At 44.5% G+C, this 25,196-nt stretch overlaps 1 protein-coding gene and 1 long non-coding RNA gene across 7 annotated transcripts in view; one reads left to right on the top strand and one right to left on the bottom strand.

The window, feature by feature from the left end:
• Positions 1-25,196, top strand: part of ADCK1 (aarF domain containing kinase 1) — a 113,892-nt gene that overhangs the window by 33,489 nt on the left and 55,207 nt on the right. For all 5 annotated transcript variants that reach the window (XM_079956140.1, XM_079956137.1, XM_079956138.1 and 2 more), the window contains one exon: positions 6,449-6,652. In XM_079956140.1, coding sequence (XP_079812266.1) covers positions 6,449-6,652 — 204 coding nt within the window. The remainder of the gene's footprint in view (positions 1-6,448; positions 6,653-25,196) is intronic.
• Positions 4,294-9,967, bottom strand: LOC307204578. Of its 2 annotated transcripts, none has more exons than XR_013833745.1 (2): positions 9,663-9,967; positions 4,294-4,727 (listed from the first exon to the last, which is right to left on the bottom strand). It is a non-coding gene; the product is annotated as an uncharacterized lncRNA (long non-coding RNA). The 2 variants fall into 2 exon arrangements; XR_013833746.1 differs by lacking the exon at positions 9,663-9,967 and adding an exon at positions 9,128-9,273.

Here is a 25,196-nt window from a genome sequence, read left to right as displayed (position 1 = left end):
ATGTTTTGGCTCCCGAACGCCACAAACCCCAAAGTGAGTGTTCTGGTTTATGAACGTTCTTTGACCGGAATGGCTGACAGAAGTTCCCTGGCTTCCGATTGGCTGCAGGAGCTTCCTGCAGCCGGTTGGAAGCTGTGCCTTGGCTTCCAAATGTTTTGGAAGTCGAACGGACTTCCGGAACGGATTCCATTCAATTTCTGAGGTCCGACTGTACTTGTATGAGTGCTGTATGGGTCCTCCTGTTTTTCTAAATAAAATAGCCCAGCTTGTTTCAGTATCTCTTCCTTTGCTAACCTTTATTCCTGGCCTGTTTTCTATTGCTTTTCCTCGAGGCAGAATAGCCAAAAGTGACTGCAAATATACCATCAATTTGGGTGATGACACTGATGGTATTTCTTGTGATAGCAGTCATATCTCAGAGGGGAGGGAACTTCATAATTGAGGTGTCACCACTGAGAAGGCTCTCCTGTTACAGCATAGCATATATCAGAATGTTGCAGGGCCTCCCTCATAGATCTTAACAGGGACAGACCTGGGCAACTCACTGTCTCTCACCCTCACAAGTAAAATGGGAAAGTAAAAGGCCTATAGGTTTGATGCAAGAATAAACAGGGTTATGTTTGCAAAATAATTTTTTAAAATTAAAACAAGCTATATCAGACAATTAATAGTAACGATAGTTCAATCATCACTACTTATTTTATTCCGCCGCTATATTGTGTCAGTCAGGGCATGAAAAATGTTTTCCAATATGTTGGGTTTTGACGCTAGTGTAGGCTTCTCATTTCTCAGTGTCACTCCAATTTTAATAAAGCAACTGGCATTATATCATTGGTGCTATCTGGTGCCTTTCATAAGGGCTCACAGTGCCAGAATAAACTGCAATATGGCTTCAGAAATCTTGTTACCCCCTAGAAGTTCCACATCTGCTTTCTGAGCTGAATCTGAATCTAGTGCATTGGCAGATGGTTGGGTGTGACATTGTTAAGGTGAACCTGGCCATGCCTACATGCCGAGCTGGCACAATGAAATCCCATTAATCCTCTGTTGCTCATTCAGCTCAGAAATCCAATCGGGCCCCCAAGATCACCCAGCAGACCTGGGCAACCCACCTCAACTCCTCTGTTTTACAGCATCAGGAATCAATTCAGGCATTTCAGACCCTGCCCAGTCTGTACATGGAAGGAGTAATGGCACCTCCTTCCTCTTCAGACCTCAGTTCCAGGCCCTTTTTAGTGCCCTTTTCAGGCTCCTTTTTAGGAGCCAACCTCTAGGGGCTGAGGGGTCTTTGCCCCCCAATAAAATATTTGAGGAAGCTGGGCCCCCCCAAAGTTGATGGGCATTGCCATTCAAATGGTGTGTGCTCACTGCGTCATATGATTAATTATGCGGGGCAGGTCTTACCTGGGCCCCCCAATAATTTATCACCCTTGGGGTGATAAGCAGAGTTCTTTCCATTTCTTTCTCGTCATGCTGATGACATCTCAATTCACTCCAGTTCTAGTAATAACTATTGGGCATTTGAGTGGAATTCAACTTGGAAGTCAAGTACACTGGAACCTTGGTTCTCAAACGTCTTCGTTGATGAATGTTTCAGAACCCGAATGCCAAAAACCTGGAAGTAAATGCTTCCATTTTTGAACACGCCTTGGAAGTTGAACGGCTTCCGCTGCATGTTTTTCGATTTTCACAATTGAAATTGAGATTCTCCCTTCGCGCCTGGGTTGTCAAATGTTTCAGAAGTCGAATGGTCTTCCAGAATAGATTTATGTTCAACAACCGAGTTTCCACTGTACTGGAAAAGTTTAGCCAGTGTCTGATCATTGGCCATGTGTTTGCATCTCATTCATTGATTGTTTTCTAACTGTGTGTAGGGGATTTTACCAAAGTCCACTTGAAAATATTCTGCTTAAAAATCTTCTATTTTCTCACTGTCTCTGTTCTTTGCTAGAATGTTCACAAACTAATAAATTGGAGAGGAAATGGTTTTTCCCTCTCCTTTGGCAAAAGTGGTTTGTCACGTATCATATTCAGTGAGGTGATTTATAGCTCTGTCATTAATTATTGTTTCGGCTTGTTTATTTGCTGCTGAAATATCTGAGAGCCCTGGGATGGTTTTGTAGCTAAAGGATAAAAGCAAAAAAAGGAAAAAGAGGAAACCAAAGTAAAGTATAATACAGTTCAGGGTCAGGAGACCTAGGTTCAACAACAGATCAACCATCAACTTACAGTGTGACTTTGTGGACGGAAATACAGCGTTCAATAGACTGGTGACTGGGAGTGGCCACTGAGACATATAACACCGATCCTGAAAGACCTACATTGGCTCCCAGTACATTTCTGAGCACAATTCAAAGTGTTGGTGCTGACCTTTAAAGCCCTAAATTGCCTCGGTCCAGTATACCTGAAGGAGCATCTCCACCCCCATTGGTCTGCCCAGACACTGAGGTCCAGCGCTGAGTGCCTTCTGGTGGTTCCCTCTCTGTGAGAAGTGAGGCTACAGGGAACCAGGCAGAGGGCCTTCTCGGTAGTGACACCCACCCTGTAGAATGCCCTGCCATCAGATGTCAAGGAAATAAACAACTATCTGACTTTTAGAAGACATCTGAAGGCAGCCCTGTTTAGGGAAGTTTTTAATGTTTGCTGTTTTATCAGGTTTTTAATACAGTGGAACCTCGGGTTGCGAACGTGATCCATGTGGGAGGCGCGTTCGCAACCCACAGCACCACATCTGCGCACGTGTGTGACGCGATTCAGTGCTTCTGCGCATGCACGAGTGCCGAAACCCGGAAGTAACCCATTCCGGTACTTCCAGGTTCGGTGTGTCCGTAACCCGAAAATGCGCAACCCGCAGTGTTCGCAACCCGAGGTATGACTGTATTCTGTTAGGAGCCGCCCAGAGTGGCTGGGGAAACCCAGCCAGATGGGCAGGGTATAAATAAGAAATTATTATTATTATTATTATTATTATTATTATTATTATTATTATTATTATTATTATTACTATTATTACTACCACTTGGTTTGACTGGGTTGATGAACAGTAGCGTCCTCTGTGTCCATTATCTAGGTGGTTTTGCTGCTCAGCAGAGATCAAGCAAATAATTCCTTCAGACTGTGAGCAGCCCTTGATGGTGTTTTAACTCTACTGCCAGAGTCCCTAGTCTGAGTCCCTTGGCATCTTAGATTGTGTTTTTTCAGATCCATCCCAATCTGATGACTTGTTACATTTTAATTGGTCAATTTACCCTAGGCAGTTCTGTGCTCTTGCAGCTTAAATTCTATTATATTTTTTAAGTTGCTGGAGTGAACAGTTCATCTTCTTTATCCCCATCCTTTCAGATATTTCAAGGCTATCATCCCTTCATATTGGTTTCTCTAAACAAGGCATGGCTAGTTTTTTCTGTCTTTTCGTTAATATGATGCATTACAGAAGCTAGAAGTAACTCGAGCAGTAGGAGCAACTTCCAGGGCATTTTCAGAATGAATTGTTTGAGTGTCATTTCAGTGCGCCAGACACTTGCATGCTACATAGGACAGAACTGTGTTAATCTCATTGCTGAATGTTCCTAGTATAACCAACAGGCTGGGAATCGGTAGGATCAGCAGAGTTGGCACAGTTGAAAACAGCTAGAAATTCCTATGCCAATTGCCACCTTTATCCTGCTTTTTCTTAGAAGATTCATTGAGGATTCCTTAACTTACGTCACTCTTGAAATACCATTCTCCGTATTTCCAGTTTAGGACTACACCAATGCATAAGTTGTACAAGGAAACTCTAGTTAGAACGCAGCCTTAGGGTTGAAGTAGACAAGATGCCATACACACAATTAGAAATTACATTAATGCGTTAAAAAAAAGAGAGATATGGTGGTCCATTTGGGAATCTGGTAGGGGTGATAGTCGATAAGGAGGCTTTAAACCTTTGCTCTCCACTGTACATAATATAAATTCCCTCCATTGCAAAGAAGAGGTGAAGCAGGCCTTGATTTGAATTGGGACCACCACGAGGGGCAGAAAGGTTAGAGCTCTTCCATCTTCACCCTGCCCCTGCCAGGGTTTCAGTCTGGATTGGGGCCCCTGCTGTGATCACTCTTTACTGTTTTAAAAGCCATGCATGCAATAGATAATTGTGTGACTGGCATCTAGTTGAGCTTGACCTTTAGTCTCTCTTTAATTCAGTCATGATAACAACAACAACAACAACAACAACAAATTACATAATGCAATCAGTGAATAATGTGCAGGATGTTTGTTTTGTTAAGTAGAATTAAATATTATCTGTTCAGTAAATGCTTTGGAAATGGCAAGAAACAAACTTTCCCCCTCAAGTTATTTATTGCATTACTTGCTGGACAGGTTGGAAAAAAGCTAGTAGCTTGAATTGTATTTTGCAGCGTCATGGCCAGGGATTGTTAATTACCACGTCAAGTACACACAATGAACTGCAAATGGCGTTCAAAATCTTACTTTTCTTGTTTGGCTGGAGTACCTGGCCTTACAACGTCTTTTGTTGACATGGCTGCCATCTGTTCTGTGGCCTGTTCTTCAACCCGAACATTTAAAGGAGGGAAAATGCTCTTTCAGTACCTATTTCCATGTTGGTGACCAGTGTTATAAATCCGCAAGCATCCCAGTGGGACTTGCTTGCATGAACTTCCTCGTCTCTGGTTTGAGGCAGAATCGCCATATGGTAGAACCATGCTTCCTTTGCAGTGACACTTTGGCTGCAAGGCAATCGCTTGCTAGTAACGGGCAGTTAAAAAAGATTTTGTGCTTACATTTTAGGAGGTGAATCAACATTGGGGTCAGATGTCTCTTTTGCTCCCTTGGCTCAATCTGGTGCGCTCCCATGCAGGCCTAATTGTGTGTTTGCTTTGTGTGTGGAGTTGGGTGGGTGTTCCCAGTAGCCCTGACACTCTGTACAGTTCCTGAAATTTTGTTGTTGCTGCTGCTGCTGCTTTCTCACCACAAGCAATATCTGGGTTGAAGTGGCATTTTTCCCCTCAAGTGTGCCCAGCCTGCCCTTCCTTTCTCTGAAATGCAAGTTAATTCCGGACAGCTATAGATAGCCCCTCCCTGCTTTTGCTGCTGATCCCCCTCCCTCCGCTTTCTCCTCTGTTGGAGACAGTGTCGAGGACAATTATCCAAGCTGCATAAAAGCTGTTTCCCTGTAATGGGCTGAACTCCCTGTACTGTGACAAACTGCCCAGCTGCTCTGGCTCCATCCCTCTCTCCCCCCTTCTTCACTCCCCCCGCCCTGTCTGCACCCTTTCATTTCCAATCCATTCCAAGTTTTCTTTCTCTCTTGATATCTCTGTCACTCCAAACAACCACATCAAGGGAGCAATGTAAAAATGCCCCCTTTTCTAAGGCACACTGCATATAGCTACTGTACTCATGACCACACATTTCCATGGCAGAAAATTCCTGCTCCTTGCAAGAGTATTATTTCTGAGGCTAGTGCTGAAAGCTGCCTTTTTGCACACCGTTGCCCAACCGCTGCAAGGGCATTTGCAGAGGCAGGTGGAATGGCAGCTTCTGCTTTCAGCAGCCCAGTGTTAGGAAGTGGTGAGCTCCAGGCTTTTGAGGGACTGGAATCCAAATATCTTGCCTGCATGTTTGTGTACCTCTTTAGCGGGGGTACACAACTTTCTTCAACCTGAGGTCCACATGCCCTTCTGGGGACCACATGACGGTGGTGGATGGAGTCTGAGTCAAAAGTAGGTGGAACAAATTGGGGGCATCATAGAATTGTAGAGTTGGAAGAGACTACGAGGGTCTTCTAGTCCAAGGACTCTTTTGCCCAACATGGGGCTCGAACCCACGACCTTGAGATTAAGAGTCTCATGCTCTACTGACTGAACTATCCCAAGTCAATTCTTTTTCCTTTGTACAGTAGGCTAGTTTCTACACACACTCACAACCCCTCTCTGTCCCCCATCAGGGTTCAAGGACACATTCCAGTAAGGCAAAAACATTCGGGGTGGGGATTGAAGCAAGGCCACTGAGAGGGGAGTGTGTGTGGCCTGGGGAAGTCTCAAGGGATAGATAGGCCCAGAGAGCTGCATTCAGACCCTGGACTTGAGGTTCCCCACCCTACCTTAAAGCACTGTCTGCATGGTGCTTATTGAGGAGACTAGATGTGGTCATGTAGAACTTCTATTGCCTGCAGTCTGCATACACGTGTAGGTACTGGCCCACATCAAGCCCTGGTCTGCAATTGCAGGGGAATCCTGGAGAAAACTGTTTTTTCCAAAGATGCTTCCTGTCCTAATGGTAAACACAGGGAGCCTTATGGTAACACACACCCAGAACAAGCAAAATGGCAGCCTGGGAAGAGAAGATACGGAAATAGGTAGCGTATGGTTTGGAGAAAGGGATTCAGTCAAAGTTTTGGATGTTTCTGAGTCTTTCAACCTCCCTCCCTCTCTCTCCCCCTCTGCAGGTGCATCTGCGCTCTGCAGAACGTCTACGAGACCTATGTTGTGCCAACCGGGGCACCTTCATCAAAGTGGGGCAGCACTTGGGGGCTCTCGACTATCTCTTGCCTGAGGAATACACTCGCACACTCAAGGTCCTGCACAGCCAAGCCCCTCAGAGCAGCAGGCAGGAGATTGAGCAAGTGATCTTGGAGGACCTGGGCAAAGGGGTAAGTGTGACAATAGGCATGTGTTGAGTTGTCCGCCAAGTATGAGCAATAAGAACATAAGTATAGCCCTGCTGAATCAGGCCAATGGCCTGTCTAGTCCAGCATCTCACAGGGCTCATCCACACTGCTCCATGCTTTTGAGGCACAGGTCTGGCCTTTCCAGGTTCGTGCCTGAGCAGTTTTGCCGCTTGTTACATTTCAGCGGTAAAACATGGGTTTTCCTGAAGAAAGTGCTGGGACAAAAAAAGACCTGCTTGGATGCTGATCTGGAAAGCCCGGACTTGCGCCTGGAAACATGGCACAAAAGGAAGTGTGAATGAACCCACAGTGTATAACTAGATGCCTTTGGAAAACCTGATAGCTGGGCAGGGGAAGAAACAAAGAATTCAATATAAGTTATTAACAGATGTTAAAGAAAGTTATTAACAGATGTTAAAGAAAGAGGGGGCTTTGCCCTGCCAGACTTGAAACTGTACTATGAAGCGTCTTGACTTTGTTGGTTAAAGGAATGGGATGTTGTTAGAAAATACAGATTTGTTGGATTTGGAAGGTTATGATAATAGATTTGGTTGGCATGCATATTTATGGTATAATAAGACAAAAGTCCAAAAAGGATTTGGAAACCATATATTCCGAAGATCTCTATTTGAAATATGGGATAGGTATAAAAACCTATTAGAACGTAAAGCACCGCAGTGGCTGTCTCCATTAGAAGCAATGAGTGTGAAAAAGATAAATATGAGTAAAAATTGGGTTATATATGAAAAATTAATACAAAAGGACGTAATGGAAAATGAAAGGTTAAAGGATATGTGAATGACTGGCTGCACTATCGCCAAGTCAATGAAATGTTTAAACAGGATTTGAGAAAAAAAGGATTTGATGATAAAAAATCAAAATTTGAATAAGTATTGAATAATAAGTAATAAGTATAAGATTTTGTCTAAAATTTTGTCTAAAATGTATAAATTGCTGCTTGAATGACATTTGAAAGAAGAGGAGGTAAAGTCGGTGATGATACACTTGGCCAAAGATTTTGGGTATAATATACAGTTAAAAGACTGGGAAAAACTGTGGAAAGAAGGATTAAAATTTACTGCATGCAATGCTTTGAAAGAAAATGTGATAAAAATGATGTATAGGTGGTATATTACACCTGTGAAATTAGATAAAATGTATAAAACAAGTAACAAAGGTTGGAAATGTAAAGAAAAGGAAGGTACTTTTTATCACATGTGGTGGGAATGTAAAAAAGTGCAAAACCTGGGAAATGATATAGATGTTGAAATATACATTTATTAAGAAATCAGAAGCATTTTTACTTGGCATTGTAGGAGATGATATTAATAGACAGGGTTGTAAGTTGTTTTTATACGCAATGACAGCAGCAAGAATATTATTGGCACAAAAATGGAAGCAAGAAGAATTACTGATGAAAGAAGAATGGAGGGTGAAATTGAAGGACTATAAAGAACTAGTTAAATTAACAGGAAAGATTCGAAACCTGCGGGAACAGAGACTGGAGTAAATGTACGAACTATCTGAAAAGTACACTAGTAGGACTGCAATAAGTTTTGTAAGGAGGATTATCTGAAATATTGCAAGAAAGACTATGAGGAGAATTATTAGTTAATGACAATTAAGAGTAATAGAGAAATTAAGAAATGCAGAATAAGTGATAAAGAATGAAAAATCATCAGAGGTGTTGATGGAAGTCTAAAACATTGTATAAGAAGTTACGTTATATGACTGTTGGAAATGATATGGAAATGTATACATATATAAAAAAGGAAAACCTGCTAGCTGAACAAGCGTGCAGCAGCCACTCGCAATTCCCAGCCACTTGTATTCAGATGCAAAATGCCTCTGATTGGGGAGATAGCACATAGCCATCATGGCTAGTAGTCATTGATAGCCTTGCCTTCTATGAATTTGTCTAATTTTGGGTAGTACAGTGAACTGAAAGCACTAAACAGTGGTTTGTTGCTGCTTTCTGGTAATAAATGCACATCTGCTTGTTGCTAAGGATACAGGCATTGTTTTCTCAACGTAGTGCTTCTGTTGCAGAAATATCGCATTTTTGCAGTGCTGAAACTGGAGTATTTTGTCACTGCGAAAAGGCAGATTCTTTCCCCTAGCTCTCACAGCTGTTACTGTTGAGATTGCTGTGTGCTATGTGCAGCATAATGTGATTGTCACAGACCTCTGTTGGTTGTTGAGTGCACCATTGCTAGCAGTGAGTTATACCTGCCCTTGCTGTAAACGCGTATCACACTTTATAACACAGAGGTGGCTAATCTGTGTTTCTTTAGGTGTTGCTGAACACCTAACCACCCCTGACCATAGGCCAAGCTTGGCCTATCGCTCAATATCCAAAAAACCAAAGTGCTGCACCAAGTACAAAATAACCCCTCTGCAGCACCACAAATCCAACTCAATGGTGTAACGTTGGAAAATGTCGATCACTTCTCCTACCTGGGCAGTTATCTTTCCACAAGGGCCCACATTGGTGCCAAAATCCAGCATCACCTGAGCTCTGTGAGTGCGGCTTTCTCCCGATTGAAATGCAAAGTATTTGAGAACTGGGACATTCACAGGGAAACCAAAATGCTTGTTTACAAAGCTATTGTAAGGTAAAGGTAAAGGGACCCCTGACCATTAGGTCCAGTCGTGGCTGACTCGGGTTGCGGTGCTCATCTCGCTTTATTGGCCGACAGAGCCGGCGTACAGCTTCTGGGTCATGTGGCCAGCACGACTAAGCCGCTTCTGGCAAACCAGAGCAGTGCATGGAAACGCCGTTTACCTTCCCGCCGGAGCGGTACCTATTTATCTACTTGCACTTTGATGTGCTTTCGAACTGCTAGGTTGGCAGGAGCAGGGACCGAGCAACGGGAGCTCACCCTCTAGTGGGGATTCGAACCGCTGACCTTCTGATCGGCAAGTCCTAGGCTCTGTGGTTTAACCCACAGCGCCACCCGCGTCCCTTCCACAAAGCTATTGTACTACCAACCTTATTGTATGCTTGTGAAACATGGACCACTTATAAATGCCATCTCCAACTCCCTGAAAGATTCCATCAACGGTGTCTCCAAAAATTTTTACACATCACTTGGGAAGACGGGTGAACTAATACCAATGTACTGGAAGAAGCAAAGATCACCAGTGTTGAAGCAGTGATTCTTTAACATCAACTTCGTTGGACTGGTCATGTTGTGTAGATGCCTGATTATCGTCTTCCAAAACAACTACTCTTTTCTGAACTTAAAAATGGAAAGCGTAATGCTGGTGGTCAACAAAAGAGGTTTAAAGACTGTCTCAAGGCAAATTTTTAAAAATGTAGTATAAACACCAACAATTGGGAAACACTTGCCTGTGAGCGCTCCAATTGGAGAACAGCCTTTACCCCAAAGGTGTCATGGGCTTTGAAGACACTCGAACTCAGGACGCAAGGAAGAAACGTGCTAAGAGGAAGGCACACTTGGCAAATCCACACTATGATCAGAAGCCAATGTCCCCACTGTGGAAGGACATGTGGCTCCACAAGTGGCCTCCACAGTCACTTATGGACTCAGTGTTAAAGCCTTGCTGCAAGATAGTCCCAAAAGAGAAAACAATAGAACACCACTAGTAATCACATACAGCTCTCAAGTTAAAGCAGTTCAATGCATCATCAGAGATTTGCAACATCTCTTAGATTAATGACAGCTCTTTTTTCCGAAGCTCTGGAAGGAAAACCTTTTATTGCCTACAGAAAGCCACCCAATCTTAAACAGCTCCTCACACACAACAATACAACAACCAGACCTAACATGGACACTGGCACAAGACTGGCACAAGAGCCTGCAATAAATCTAGATGCCAACTTTGCTGCCACATACACCTGGACAGCATCATTATTGGCCCCAATAACATCAAACATACCATCTCAGGCCTATTTAGTTGTTCATCTTCCAACATTATATATGCTATCAAATGCCAACAGTGCCCTTCAGCTCTCTATATTGGACAAACTTTATGCCAAAGGATAAAGGTAAAGGTAAAGGTACCCCTGCCCGGACGGGCCAGTCTTGACAGACTCTGGGGTTGTGCGCCCATCTCACTTAAGAGGCCAGGGGCCAGCGCTGTCCGGAGACACTTCCGGGTCACGTGGCCAGCGTGACATCGCTGCTCTGGCAAGCCAGAGCCGCACACGGAAATGCCGTTTACCTTCCCGCTGGTAAGCGGTCCCTATTTATCTACTTGCACCCGGAGGTGCTTTCGAACTGCTAGGTTGGCAGGCGCTGGGACCGAGCAGCGGGAGCGCACCCCGCCGCAGGGATTCGAACCGCCGACCTTTCGATCGGCAAGTCCTAGGCGCTGAGGCTTTAACCCACAGCGCCACCTGCGTCCCTTATGCCAAAGGATAAATGGGCATAAATCTGACACCAAGAGTCATAAAACAGAGAAACCAATAGGAGAACACTTCAATCTCCCAGGACATTCTGTGCAGGATCTTAGAGTGGCTGTCTTTAGTGGCGGAGAGCAGACGGGGGCGGAGTCTTTAGTGGCGGAGAGCAGACGGGGGCATGACTGGGGCACATCTGGGGGATGTGGCGCGTGTCCCGGGGGCATGGTGTTCTGCCCGCAGGAGCGTGGCACACATCCTGGGGGCATGATGCGTGTATTGGGGGCGTGGCGTGTGTCCTGGGGGCGTGGCGCCCAGCACAGTGGGGGGAGGGCCACAATGGCACTCCACCGGGATCATGGTGCCAGGGGCGGTCACTCCCCCGCCCCCCTCTTCCTCCGCCAGTGGCTGTCTTATTACAAAAGAATTTTAGAAATACACTTGAAAGAGAAGTTGCTGAATTACAACTCATTACCAAACTAAAAACTATGGAGAGACCTGGTCTGAATAGACATATTGGATTCATGTCCCATTATACATACTAAAGCTAATTTTGGACATCTATCCCTTTAAAAATCCCTTGCCCTTCCCTGTGGAACTAACTGCCATAACAGTAACCAACAGTTATAAGGTTGAAGCGACCTCTGCTTCAGAGTATCTGACGAAGTGTGTATTGTTATTCTAAAGCAGCAATGCTGCAGCAAGCAAAGGCTCCAGCAGCTCAGACAGCTGCTTGTGGCTGCAAAGCCAGACAGGATGTATGTGACTGTTGCCATGGAAACAAAGGGGCAGTCCATTCTCCTTATTGAGCACAGGATGTGAGCTCAGTGTGTGTCATATGACCTGTACAGGATGTACATGGGTGGAGTTTGGAGTTTCTCTCTGTTTGTTGATGAGAGCAGACATCTTTCACCGAATGACTGCTGAAGACAGGAATAAAAGCATGTAAGATACATTTCTGTCTGTGTCTGATTCCCCTCCCTGGGGATATGCAGGGAGCAGGGAGGAGGAGAAGCATTTGGTGTGTTTTTCTCACAGCCTGAGGAAAATCGCCGGAACGGACCTCGTGTGTTTTTCCTGCCGGGAGTCGCCGGAGGGAGGTCGAAAAGAATTCAGCCGGTGCCTGGAGAGATAGGCACATACCTCTGACCGAGACTGAATTCCAACACACACGAAAGCTCATACCTTGAAAGCTTATATTTAGTTGATCTTTATGGTGCCACTGGAATTATTAAAAAAGATGTTTTCATCTTTCATCCTGTTATTTATAATTTCATCTTGTTATTATCAACACGACTATCCACCTGAATCTGTTAAAACCATGTTTATAGAAGACAATCTTACTCGGCTACAAGTGATCGCCAAAGAAGAGGAGAAGAAGAAGAAGAAGAAGAAGAAGAAGAAGAAGAAGAAGAAGAAGAAGAAGACTAGCAGCCAGGACTGATGGGAGATAGAGCCCAACAAAATCTGGAGAGCCCATAGTTTAACCTGCTTTCTTTTAACATCTAATACAGGGATAGCTCTTGGGAGTGTAGCTTGTAAGATGCAGCTGTGGGAGTCTGCTGTTCTTAGCGACTGGAGACAAACAATACTTGCTGCACAGAGTTTCAGAGTGTATGCATGTCTTCTACCTTATTGAGAACGCCCAGTTAGCGAAAAATGGGCTAGGTGTGAAGTGTTGAGCCTGGGCTACAGAACAAATACGAGTGGCACAAGTAGAACAAAATGGAAACCCCCCTCGGGAGCCCATTCACTGGACAAGAATAATGGGGTCAGTTAAATCTACAATATTCATCTGCACCACCAATGTATCAGTGGGGCTGAGCAGTGTTCATGAGCTAAGGAGTTTGTCTAAAGTGGGTACAGAACAGTTAAATGGGTCGGGTCAGATACAGAGGCATAGATGGGGCAGTGAGAGACAGTTGGTTAGATGATTTCAGACAGGAGATAGAAGACAATTTGGCAGGCTGCATTGCAGTAAAAATGTCTGAGACAGTATTGATCCAAACCAGCAAATCACAGACGGCCTTCTACCTTATTAGCATATGAATGTTTGTGGGCCAGAGTTCATTGACATTTTACCACTGAGCTGCTGAGCCCTGTTTTGCTAGAGTGGGTCCCTTTAAAATTTGTTGCCTTGTAGCTAAAGCTTGGCCACTCCATAGGCGTGCCAGTTTTGCTCAGGCCGTTGTCAAAGCAACACCTGTCTTTTGTGGGCGATCTTTTGGGTCTTGCAGATCTTTCCTTTGGTACCTGGAACCTGATACAGTGGTACCTCAGGTTAAGTACTTAATTCGTTCCGGAGATCCGTACTTAACCTGAAACTGTTCTTAACCTGAAGCACCACTTTAGCTAATGGGGCCTCCTGCTGCCGCCGCGCCGCTGGAGCACAATTTCTGTTCTCATCCTGAAACAAAGTTCTTAACCTGAAGCACTATTTCTGGGTTAGCGGAGTGTGTAACGTGAAGCGTATGTAACCTGAAGCATATGTAACCCAAGGTACCACTATATCTGCTTTGTCCTGCTAGAGTGTCTCCTTCAGGCCTTGTTCATTATCCTATAGGTCAGGAAACAAGACCCCATGGTTGCCTCTACATAGTGCCCTTCTTGTGAAATAGCCACAAGGTGTTCACTTACCTTTTAATGGGCATCTGCATGATGTCATGTAATGAACAAAAATGTCTATGTTTTCCCTTTTCCGCTTCTGTTTCATGCCTCCCACTGACCTCAGTGATCCAGCTCCTCCCCCAAATAATTAACACCCCCCCCCCCCCGGTTATGGTGTTCATAATTTTCCTTCTCTGTGGTCCAACTCTAGGAGTTAACACTATCACTTTAACCCTTCCCTTTCCAGAGAGCTGCAGTGAGGGAGAGGAAGCAATAATAATTAGCAGTGTAGTGAGGGGAGAAGGAAGTATTTAACATTTTCTGACATATTATTTTGATTCCAAATGTCTGGAAGCAGGGCTGCTATTCTCCTTCCAACTTAACACTGAATAGCAGTGACTGGGTTCTGCAGAATTTCCACATCTGGAAGCACCCATTGACAATGGTTCTAAGTGTGCTGTAGAGAGCAAAGTAGGGATGGGCAGATCTGTCAATTTCTATTTCACTCAGTTTCTCTTTTTCCCCCGTCTTAAGTTTGGTTCTCCAGATTTCCACATCATTTATCAGCATCTTAGTGCAAATTTATCCTAGCATACACATTTTGGTATCCAATTTCGCCTAATAAGCACATTTAAAACAAAAAACAAAAATCAATCTGCCCCATATTTTTTTAAAATGTTGTTTTCACAAACATATGCACACTTTACCCAAGCATAGACACTTTTGTACACAGTGTTTGGCTAAGAGAAGTGCAACTTTTGGAAGATGCCTTTGTTTCAGTTTGCACCTTGTTTCAGAAAGTGTGAATTAGGTAGGTTCACGTTCAAAGGTGAACTGAATTGAATTTCTCTCTCATCCCTAGAGCAACGGTAGGCATAGGAATGGAACATCAGAGGCAATATAGATGGCCTGTGGCAGAACCATGGAACCAGGGCCAGTCTTAACATTAGATGGCTGCCTTAGGTGGAAGATGCAGAGAGGCTGGGAGGGACAGCAAGGTGCTGGAGGACACAGCCTGCCCTGCCCTGCCCCGCTAAGCTAGGCTGCAACCCTCACATGTGGTGGTGGATGCTGTCCCACTGACAGTTTTGAACTGAGGTACCATACATTTAAGGGACGCGGGTGGCGCTGTGGGTAAAACCTCAGTGCCTAGGACTTGCCGATCGCATGGTCGGCGGTTCGAATCCCCGCGGCGGGGTGAGCTCCCGTCGTTCGGTCCCAGCTCCTGCCCACCTAGCAGTTCGAAAGCACCCTTAAGTGCAAGTAGATAAATAGGTACCGCTTTATAGCGGGAAGGTAAACGGCGTTCCGTGTGCTGCTCTGGTGCCGGTTCGCCAGAGCAGCTTCGTCACGCTGGCCACGTGACCTGGAAGTGTCTGCGGACAGCGCTGGCTCCCGGCCTCTAGAGTGAGATGAGCGCACAACCCTGGAGTCTGTCAAGACTGGCCCGTACGGGCAGGGGTACCTTTACCTTTACCATACATTTAAAGCTGTATCCTACCACTCTAAAACAGTCATGGTTTTCCCCAAAGAATCCTGGGAATTGTAGTTTGCTAAGGTTGCAAAGAGATCCCTATTCACACTGGCAGAGCTACAGTTCCCACAGTAGTTTAATAATCCCTCTTTCCAGGGTAGTGTGGGAATTATAGTTCTGTCAGGGGAATAGGGGGTCTCCTATCAAGTTACAGCACCCTTAGCAAACTACACTTCCCAAGATTCTTTGGGAGAAGCCATGATTGTTCAAAGTGGTAGCTTTAAGTGTATAGTGCAGATGGGGTCTAAGACTCACCTGCCAGTCCAGTCAGCTTCTGTATATGGAATGGAAAGAGATGCCATTTTGGCTTTTCCCTCAGTTAGGAACATATCTTGGGGCTGCCCTACATAGAGCTCTCCCTTAGTAGAATGGCAGGCACTGTTAAAATGAACTGCAAGCTTGCTCTTGGTAAAATGCTACACGTGGGCAAGTTGTGCTGGCTTTTTGCTGCTCTATAACCATTTCCAGACAGCACTGTCAGCCCTTCCTTTTCAAAAGCCCCCTAATTAACCCTGAATGAAAAACAAATAAATCCCCATAATAACCACATAAATAGCTGTTGCCGTTTACGCCAAGGCCATGTGGTGGCAAGGAAGGCTATGTCAACCATGAGCACTTTATGGCTGGTAAATCAGATTACTTTCCCCCAGCTTCATTTGTGATCATACTTCAAGTCTCTAGGGTGGATTGAGAAGGGTCGGCGGTGAAGAATGGGGATGCAGGGTGTGTTGGCGTTTGGAGGTGGTGAGGGGGGTAGACCTATCTGTAATGCCATGGGGCAGGGTGAAATGCAGTCAGTGCAGCAGGATTGGAACATCTAGTAAATCTGGGGTTGTTTGTTTGTGGTGCAGGAGTGCATATAAAGGAACATGCTGTCATTGTGGAGAGTGAATGATGTTGCCATAGATTGTGTAGTTCAGATAGGCAAGGGCACATCTGAGTAGGTGGGCAAGCCCCCAAATAGCCTTTTGTTGGTAATGTGAGTAGAGATGGGGGAATTGTGGAGTTGTGGGGAGATAGGCGTTTTCCCAGCCAAGGCCCAAGCTGTAGCCTGACCCTTACTGAACTGTGACATCATAATGCAATTTATGACCACTACTGGGACTTGCTGTTGAAATAATCCTGCCTGCTTTCTGAGCAGTGTTGTGTATGAAGCTGCCTGGTGCTGAGTCAGATCATTGGTACATCAATATTGTCCTCACTGAATTGACTAGCAATGGCTCTCCAGAGTTTTGCAGGGGAAATTCACAGCCAGGATGGACTTTGGAACCTTTGGAACTTTGGAACAAAGGAGATGCTCTTCCACTGAGCCACACCCTTCCACCATTTTAATCAGAGATACTGTGGATTGAGCTTGGGAATTTTTGTCTTCAAGGTGTGTGCTTTGCCATGAAGCCCAGCTGGCATTAGCCCAGCTGGCAAATATTTGTGCTTTTTAAGTGTCTGGTTTGGCTGTGGTGGGAAGCAACAATAAGTTTTAGAAAGAATGAATAATATACCAGTTTAAACCATATAAACCAGATAACTCTGCTAAGATCTTTGCCTGCTACCACCTCAGTTCCAGCTGCCAGTAGCTAACACAAATGAAATGTGATTATTGCTTCTGGAAGGTGCTCATTTTTGAACCTTGGTGGGTCTGTAAGGGAAGAGATGTGACTTGGACTGTAAATTCTTAGTCGATCTTAGACATTATGATTGGCCATAAATTGAAGAATATGTTGGGTCAAAACCTTGTTTCCTCCTGCTCCGGAGGTTAGGACTCGAACCAATGGATCCAAGGTCCAAGAAAGGAGATTCCAAATAAACATCAGGAAGACTTTTCTGGTGGCAAGAGCTGTTGGACAGTGGAACAGATTCTCTCGAGAGGTGGTGGATTCTCCTTCCTTGGAGGTTTTTAAGCAGAGATCGGAACGGTATCTATCTTAGAAGCTTTAGTGGAGATTCCTGCATTGCAGGGGTTTAGATTAGATGATCCCTTCAACTCTACAGTTCTATGATTCTATGAGTCTACGATTCTGAGGGCTTTATGGATTAAAACCAGCACCCTGAATGCCTGTAGCAGCGATGGAGAACCTGTGGCAACCACCTCCCCAATGCTGCTGGACTACAACTCCCATCAGTGCCCATACTGGCTGCAGTGGATGTGAGTTGTAGTCCAACAACACACATGGAGGGCCAAAAATCTTTCACCCCTGGTCTGCAGGTAACCAGCACAGACACTGGCCATTGGAAGCCTCTTAGGAGTACATTGAGTTTGGTTGCGTTTACCCAGAAGAGGAAGAATGTGTATTGTTACTCGATGTGTCTTCAATGAATTGATAAACGTATTTGATTAATCTGTTCCCTGGTGAGCCCTGCCATACATTAAGTCCTCTCAGTATTATTCATGGCCTCCCCAAAATTGTTCCCCTCCACACTCAGAACTCTGGGGAGAGATAGATTAAAATATGGCATATGACATATGACAAAATATGGCATATGATTTTCTCTCGCTCTGCTTTGGCTGTGTGCGGCTTCTGCGACGGGCCTTTTCTTCTCTCTTGAATACGTTTTCAGCCGCTACTGATCCGCCCCGGTTCCTTTCAGCATTTCAGGCGCTAGACAGAGCCTTCTGTGCCTCATTGATTCCCAGCGAGGCAGCTCGAATCCCCTCTCAGCTGCAGACTTTCCTTTCAGTGTTACTTTGCCCACATGGGCAGAGCCAGGGTGATATTTAATTTTAAAGAGACAGAGAGAAAATGACAAGTGTGTGTGCGTGTGCGTGTGTTTGTGTGTGTGTGTGTGTGTGTGAGAGAGAGAGAGAGAGAGAGAAAGAGAGAGAGAGAGAGAGAGAGAGAGAGAGAGAGAGAGAGAAGGGAGATAGGGAGAGAAATAATAAATGAGAATAGTTAGAAAGATATAATGCAGGAGGGGTATGGGTTATGGTACTGAGTAAGTGGTGTGGGCTGTTAGTTTTGAGGAGTAATTTATACTGGGATATGGAAAGGGTGTTGGGAACCTCCTCTCTGTTGATGGTTTAGGATGGGATCTTATTCAGCCAAAGGGCCACTTTCCTCTCTGGACAATTTTCTTGGGGCCACATACCAGGGGTGGGCAGGGCCAGAGGCAAACACATGCACCACCAGAGGCAAAAGTGGGCCAAATAACGAATGTGAATTTTACCTTTGTACAATAAGGCTCATTTCTACACCCGTCCACACAGCTCTCTCTGGCAATCAAGTGGCATTATTAGAACTGAAGGCACCTTCTAGTCAGGCAAAAACACTCACAGAGTGAACGAGGCTGAGTCTGTGAGATGCCTGGGCCGGTGAGGGTTTTGTGGCCTGGGGAGAGTCCCAAGGGCCAGATACAGAGGATTGGAAGGCCACATTTGGCCCTCAGGTCTGAGGTTCCCTACCCCTACCTCAGGAGCTCTTAGCGGTTTTCAATATTTATTTAACAGTGCCATTATATTGCCTGCTATTGGAAAGAAATATTGAAAGCAGCTTCCAGAGATAAAATATACAGCATTGTGCTATGGTGAATATTCCATCTGCACAAGCATTGGAGCTTGCCAGAAGGAATGACCCTTCTCTTCTTCCCTTGTGCACTGTACTGGGAGTTCTCCCAACCCCCTGAGCCGTGCTGTATATGCAGAAATCCTTGCATAGTGCTTCTTCTGACAGGCCTGACTAGGTGAATCCCACCCTCTATTTCTAAAATTAATACTCTTATTAATGGGGGGGGGAGTTCTACAAACATAGAGGATTAAATGCTTTGCTACATCAACATTTAAAAGCTAAGATGCACTCTAAGGGACACTGATTATGTTTTGTAGTCCTTTAATGATCTGGAGTTAGAGACATCTGGCAATTCAAAAACCAAGGATTTTAAAATACTTATTATCCTGCTGTTCTGAGAAGCTAGTGTGGAAGCCTGGTGGTGCCCAACAACTATGAAAATCACTATATCTGGAGAATATAATTGATCCTGTAGGAGGTCAAAAAAGCAATAAGCAATGGCCGGTCCATTGCCTTTTTTGTTCCTGTTGCTTTGACCTGCTGTAAAACTTAGTGTCCAAACTTTTGCCTGTTGTTTAAAATAATATATTTACAAATGTCCTTTTTATAGTATATTTTAGAATATATTTACTTAAGTGAAAGAGAAAAACATTTGCAAATGTTAACATGGAGTTTTACAAGGTCAAATTTGACAATGGGTAGTGAAAATATCAGAAACACTGTTGTTTTGTGCTGGATAAATAAATTTTGGTAATACTCAAAAGACAGTACAAAAGTATGTGATTAAATTTTAGAGGCCATTTACAAAATGTCTTCAGGTTGAGTGTTTCAGGGTTGACCTCTGTCAGGGAACTGCCATCAGTGCCGGAGGGAGAGAGCAAGCTCCAGAGGGATTCCAGAGAGCGTCCCGGGATGGGGAGAGGCAGCCCATCTTCTGGGGAAGAGAATCAGTGTAGCACCAGTGGAGAAGGGGGGCATATGGGGGAATCGGCGAGGCGGTCCCATGACTCCTTGCCGGGGACCAGTGGGGAGAGTAAGGGTCCTCCACTGCCTACGCCCTCCTTGCGCAGAAGGCTTCCGTGCAGGGAGAGTAGGAGGAGACTAGGCGTCAAAGAGCTTCTTTGCTGGAAGAAGTTTAAGAAACGCCCACTGATGGATTCTGCTAGCGATTGAGACAGAAAAGGTTCACTCAGGCAACCCAGCCAGGTGTTGGCACGGGCTTACGTACGAGCAACCCCTAGAACCATTACAACCTCATTTTCAAAGAGTGAAGATTTTATCCCTTATCTGCAGCCCAGCTGTGATGCAAACTGGCCAGCTGAGCCAGAGATCCACAGGATCCTAACTCACTGGTGGAACTTGAATTTGAACTGTCCCCTTAGATACCAAGGTGACCTTGCTGATGACAGAAGAAAGTATCACATGTGAAAAAAACAGAAGCAAGATGACTGTTTGAAAAGTGATCTGTTGTACGGTGCAGTGTGAGCTAGATCAGTCTTCTCCAACATGGTGCCCTCCAAATACTTTGGGTTTCAACCCCGATCCATCCTAGCCATCATGGCCAATGGTCAAAGATGGTGAGAGCTATAGTCCAAAATATTTGAAGGGTATGAGGTTAGAGATGACAGGGCTAGGTGCTACAGTGCCTTAAGATTTCTAGTCTTATCAACCTACGTTTTATTCTACAGAAGAAATGAGGTAGCTGTGGGATTAGCCCAGGTAGTGGAAGCCACGCAACAGAAAGATGCATAGATCCCCTTGGCAGAGGGCCTTCTCGGTAGTGGCATCTACCCTATCATCAGATGTCAAGGAGATAAGTAACTATAGAACCTTTAGAAGACATCTGAAGGCCTTAAACATCTGTTTAATGTTTGGTTATGTTTTTATATATGTTGGGAAGCCACCCAGAGTTGCTGGGGCAACCCAGTCAGATGGGCGCACTATAAGTAATAAAATGATGGTGATAATGATGATGTCACTGAACACATGAGCCTCTCCTTCCCACCAGTGCTCAGGGCAGCTCTGGCTTCAGGCTTGTGCAAGAGGCTTTCCAGTGGGTCCTCCTGAACTATGGCCCCTCAGTGAGGCCTACCCCTCCTTCAACAAGAGTGCTCGGCTCATTCATCCACAAACTACTGGTCTCCCAAGTAATGGAAGGAGAGAGAATAATGAGGATGAGGGCTTGTCCTGGATGGGGAGTTTAGCTCAATGGGCCTTGCTTTCCATGGTTTCTGGCAGCTGCCCACCTTGGCCGCGAGTGCTAGTGTGCTAAGGCACTGAACTGTGGGCATGAGGTATATGGAGGTAGAAGCAACATGATTTAGGGCTATGCTCACTGTAGCATTGTGTTGTTCTGAAGAGTGGCTTGTTGTCCCTGGATAACCTCACAGAGAGCCTGCTCAGAATATATTGCTGAAACCTCGTGACCCTCAGAAATGTGAACATTTTTCAAAGAGCGGCCCAGCTGACAAGGTTCTCAGCGGAGTGACTTTTGAGAAGCGGTATAAAGAATTTAAAACTAGGTACTAGGCACTGCGATAAATTCTTCATTTAACCTCATTTTATCTATGCATGGGCTAATGTGAAATGCAGGTTAGGGGGCACATCTTGCCAGAGGGTTCAAATTCCTACCATTCACTACCAATGACACCCGAACGAAATAATAAATCTAATGGCAGTTGTAAGTATCTCTTGTGCAGGTGGGGGTTCTTCTGCACATTTGCGATTTCACAATACAAGTATTTAAGTAGTGATAATACTGAGTCAAACAATTGGCCCATCTCACTCAGTATTAGGGGTCTTGTGGGAAACTGCGCAAGGGTGCATTAGAATTCAGAGAATGATAGAGCTGGAAGGAGCCTTGGAGGTCATCTAGGAAAGCCCTCTGCTCAGTACAGCACAGTCTGTTTTGAATGGCTCCTGATTCTGCCTGTTTTCATCCCCAGCGCTGTGTAAAAACTGAAGTTTACTGATTAAGTAGGTGGTGGTGTCAGCAAGAGCTCCTTGGACGAAGGGGGAATGTCTGGCTGCTTCTTTCCTTCCTTCCTTCCTTCCTTCCTTCCTTCCTTCCTTCCTTCCTTCTCTCCTCCCTCCCCCCCACCTCCCTCCCTTTTTAAAGCAAAATGAGTAATTGCTAGTGCTTTGACCCTTCCTTTCTGTTTGGAATCTTGGGAGTTGAACTACAGGTCTCATAATCTTTCACAGGAAATGCTAAACTGGTCAGAAGAGAGTCCCTGGAATCACTGTCTTGAAGTTTTGATGTTGGATGTTTTCAGGCTGAGCAACCTGCTGCTCAGCCAGCCCTTCTTGATACTGTCTGTGCTGGTGACCTGATTTCTGAGGCCATTTTATTTGACTTGTATTTTATTTGGCTGGGTACTGCTGGACAGGTGGGGAGCAAACCTTCTCTTCACTTGGAGATTGTGAAAACACAAATGGCTGCTTCTCTATCATTTACTTCTTTGGTATGTTTCCCTAATGACATAAACAACCAACATAAACAAGTTCCTTTTCTTTATGTATATGTAAGCATTTGGGATAATATGTACAGTGATACTATGCTTGACCATTTCTCAACTGCTCTGGCAAAATCTGGACAGTTGGCAGCTCAGGACACCTCCATATTATCAGTATTTTGCAGGAAAGATTCAAGCGCATACCAGGAAATTTAGGTTTAGAAAAGTGACGGGGATAGTGCATTGAAAAGTGTGGAACGAACCAGTGATTAATGGATGACATAAAATCCTGCAAGCAAATCAGGGTGAGTGCAGGATGACAACGCATTGTTACGAAAGCTGCCAGTAAGCAAATCAGAACAAATCCTCAGTGAGGACTGGACAATGTGCAAGCAGATCAGGATGAAGTCTCAATAAACAGGTGGTCTGGGGGAGTCCTCGGTGAATAGGGCAGTCTCTTTGCATGACTCCCCTGGAAGTCCTGCTCCACAGTGACCAGTAGATGGCCAGCTAGATCCACCCTGAATGGGACCGGTTACGGAAGTTGCAGGACCAGCATGCAGAAATCTGGATGTAAATAAACTCCCCACTTATTTTTGTTTTCTTTTATTTAAAATAGTCCTCTTCTAGTAGAAATCTCCTGGTGAGATTCTTCCTCTTCCTCTTCCTCTTCCTACCCTTCTTTGCTGACAGATACCAATCGTTGCCAGATGCTGGTGTTTTTGGAGAAATTCCATAAGAACATATGCTGAATTAGACCGTTGTGCCATTGAACCCAGTGTGGTCAGCAGCAGCTCCCCACCCTCTCAAGCAGAGATATATTCCCATTACTTGGTACCAGAGGTCTTTTTTTTTTTGGGGGGGGGGTTCAGTCTGGAGATTTCAGGAACTGAACCCAGGATTTTGAGTATGCAAAGCATATGTTCTTGTCACTTAGTCCAAACTGAGATAATCAAATATTTGTATGCCCCTTTTCCAAGCCATGCTAAGCCAAGCCATTTTGTACATTTTTCTGACATTGTTGAACATCGGAAAAATATACATAATGAAACAGAGCATTTCAAGATAATGCACTTTAAAATTACAATACGTAACAAAATAGTCATTCGCATTTTAACAGGCTAGTCAAAACCCCTTATCTTAGTAAAGATTAAATCACCTACTAATATTTCATAATGAGGCCTGAGAACAGAAATGCAAGAAAATGGCAGCAAAAATAATGTGTCTTCTCAAAAAATAAAGGTTTTCCACAGCAGCAATCTCTAAACAAGATTGTACACTGACAGCTTCTAGGCCACCTTTCTGCAACCTGGTGACCTCCAGCAGAGCCGTAGGAACGTCAGGTGGTACCCGGTGCAGAAAATTTATTGTCACCCCCCTCAACTGAAAGTTTTTCCCCCCTGCAAAAATGGTTTTACGTTATTTCATATTTTCTTACAAAGGAATGTGGATTCTGGGCCTCTGATATCAAATAGGCGACTATGGACAGATACTTAAATCTACAGGATGGATTGTGTTTTGGCTTGTGTTATTTTTTTTATATTCATTGTTTATTTATTTAATAAAATTTATTTTAAAAAAGCTTGCAAAGTGGTTTACCAAAACAAAAAACAAAAAAAACCCCACAGCAGTAAAATCAAGAAAAAGTAACAATCCTCCCTTAAAACATACAAAAGCTAAAATATTAAAATTAAAATTACTTCAACTTCCTAAGCATCTAGGTATGCTTGCCTAAAGAAGAATGCTTTTAGCAGGTGCCCGAAAAGAGTCTAGCAAAGGCACGTGCTTTGTTGCAATAGGCACAGTAAACAATGTAGTACAGACGTTATGTGGAACCTGTACTAGTGCTTGAAACTACTAAAGGGGAGGTTTTATTTATTGTGATTTCACCATGCTCTGTATTATCTGAAAAGGAAAACATTTATTTAAAAACAGGACTGCACAGCAGCAATCAAGTCTCATCATGATCAGTGGGAGACTTATTCCCGAGCCGACGGTGCATAAGATGGGCTGCAATCCTATGCACCCCTTACATCCAACTTCTACCTAAAACTCTGCACCAGAGAATTGTAGAGTTGGAAGGGACCCCTGAGGGGCATCTAGCCAAACCCCTGGGGCAATGCAGGAATCTCAACTAGACCATTCCTGACCAATGGCCATCCTTCTTCTGTTTTTCTCCTCAGCCAGGACACACAACAGATAAAGACACAACAATGGAGACTGGAGGTGTGGGAGGGAAGCCCAGCAGAGGGTAGGGCAGTAGGCCAGTAGGGCGATTCATAAAAATCTTTTTTTTAAAAAAATGCCTGCTCCAAAGGTCTTATCTTACTAAACTAGGGATTATATAGCTATATCTGAAATTTCATGCATATCAGTGAATATCTTGACCCTGCTCCACTTAACTGAAATTTCAGCCTTCATGACATAGGAAAACGGCCAAGTAAACAGCTATTTTTGTGGAGGAGGGTCAAGATATTAACTGATATGCGTGAAATTTCATATATAGCTCTATAATCCTTAGTGTAGTAAGATAAGACCTTTGGAGCAGGCCTTTTTCTTTAAAAAAAATAATAATTATGAACCGCCCTAGTAGGGCAGTAAGTGTTCCTTGATAATTTGTCACCCCCTCCATGATGGCACCTGGGGCAGACCGCACCCCCTTCCTACACCCCTGACCTCCAGATTTTTGGGACTCCAGTTCTCATCGACCTCTACCAGGGATGTTCAGGGGTTAGGGATCACGTGAATATTAATTGTTGGAAACCACAGGAAGGGAGGGTGCCCTTGTGCTTGGGTCTTGCTTACAGGTTTCCCACTGGCATCTGGTTGGCCCCTGTCAGAACAGGATGCTGGACTAAATGGGCTGTTGGTCTGATCAAGCAGGCTCTTCTATCATCGTACATTGGAAAGGCACCAGTAGAACTTTAGTTTTCGCACCCATTTTCACCATAGATTGGGAATGCTTTTTGAGCTGAACTTTGCAGCCTGTTAGTGTGTCAGTGCAGCCTTTTAGGGCAAGCCCCCTCTAATGCATGACTCATAATGTAAAATACAACTGAAATGT

This window comes from Podarcis cretensis, assembly GCF_951804945.1.
Source record: "Podarcis cretensis genome assembly, chromosome: 1".
Taxonomy (NCBI): Eukaryota; Metazoa; Chordata; class Lepidosauria; order Squamata; family Lacertidae; genus Podarcis; species Podarcis cretensis.
This window is presented reverse-complemented; position numbering and strand designations above follow the sequence as displayed.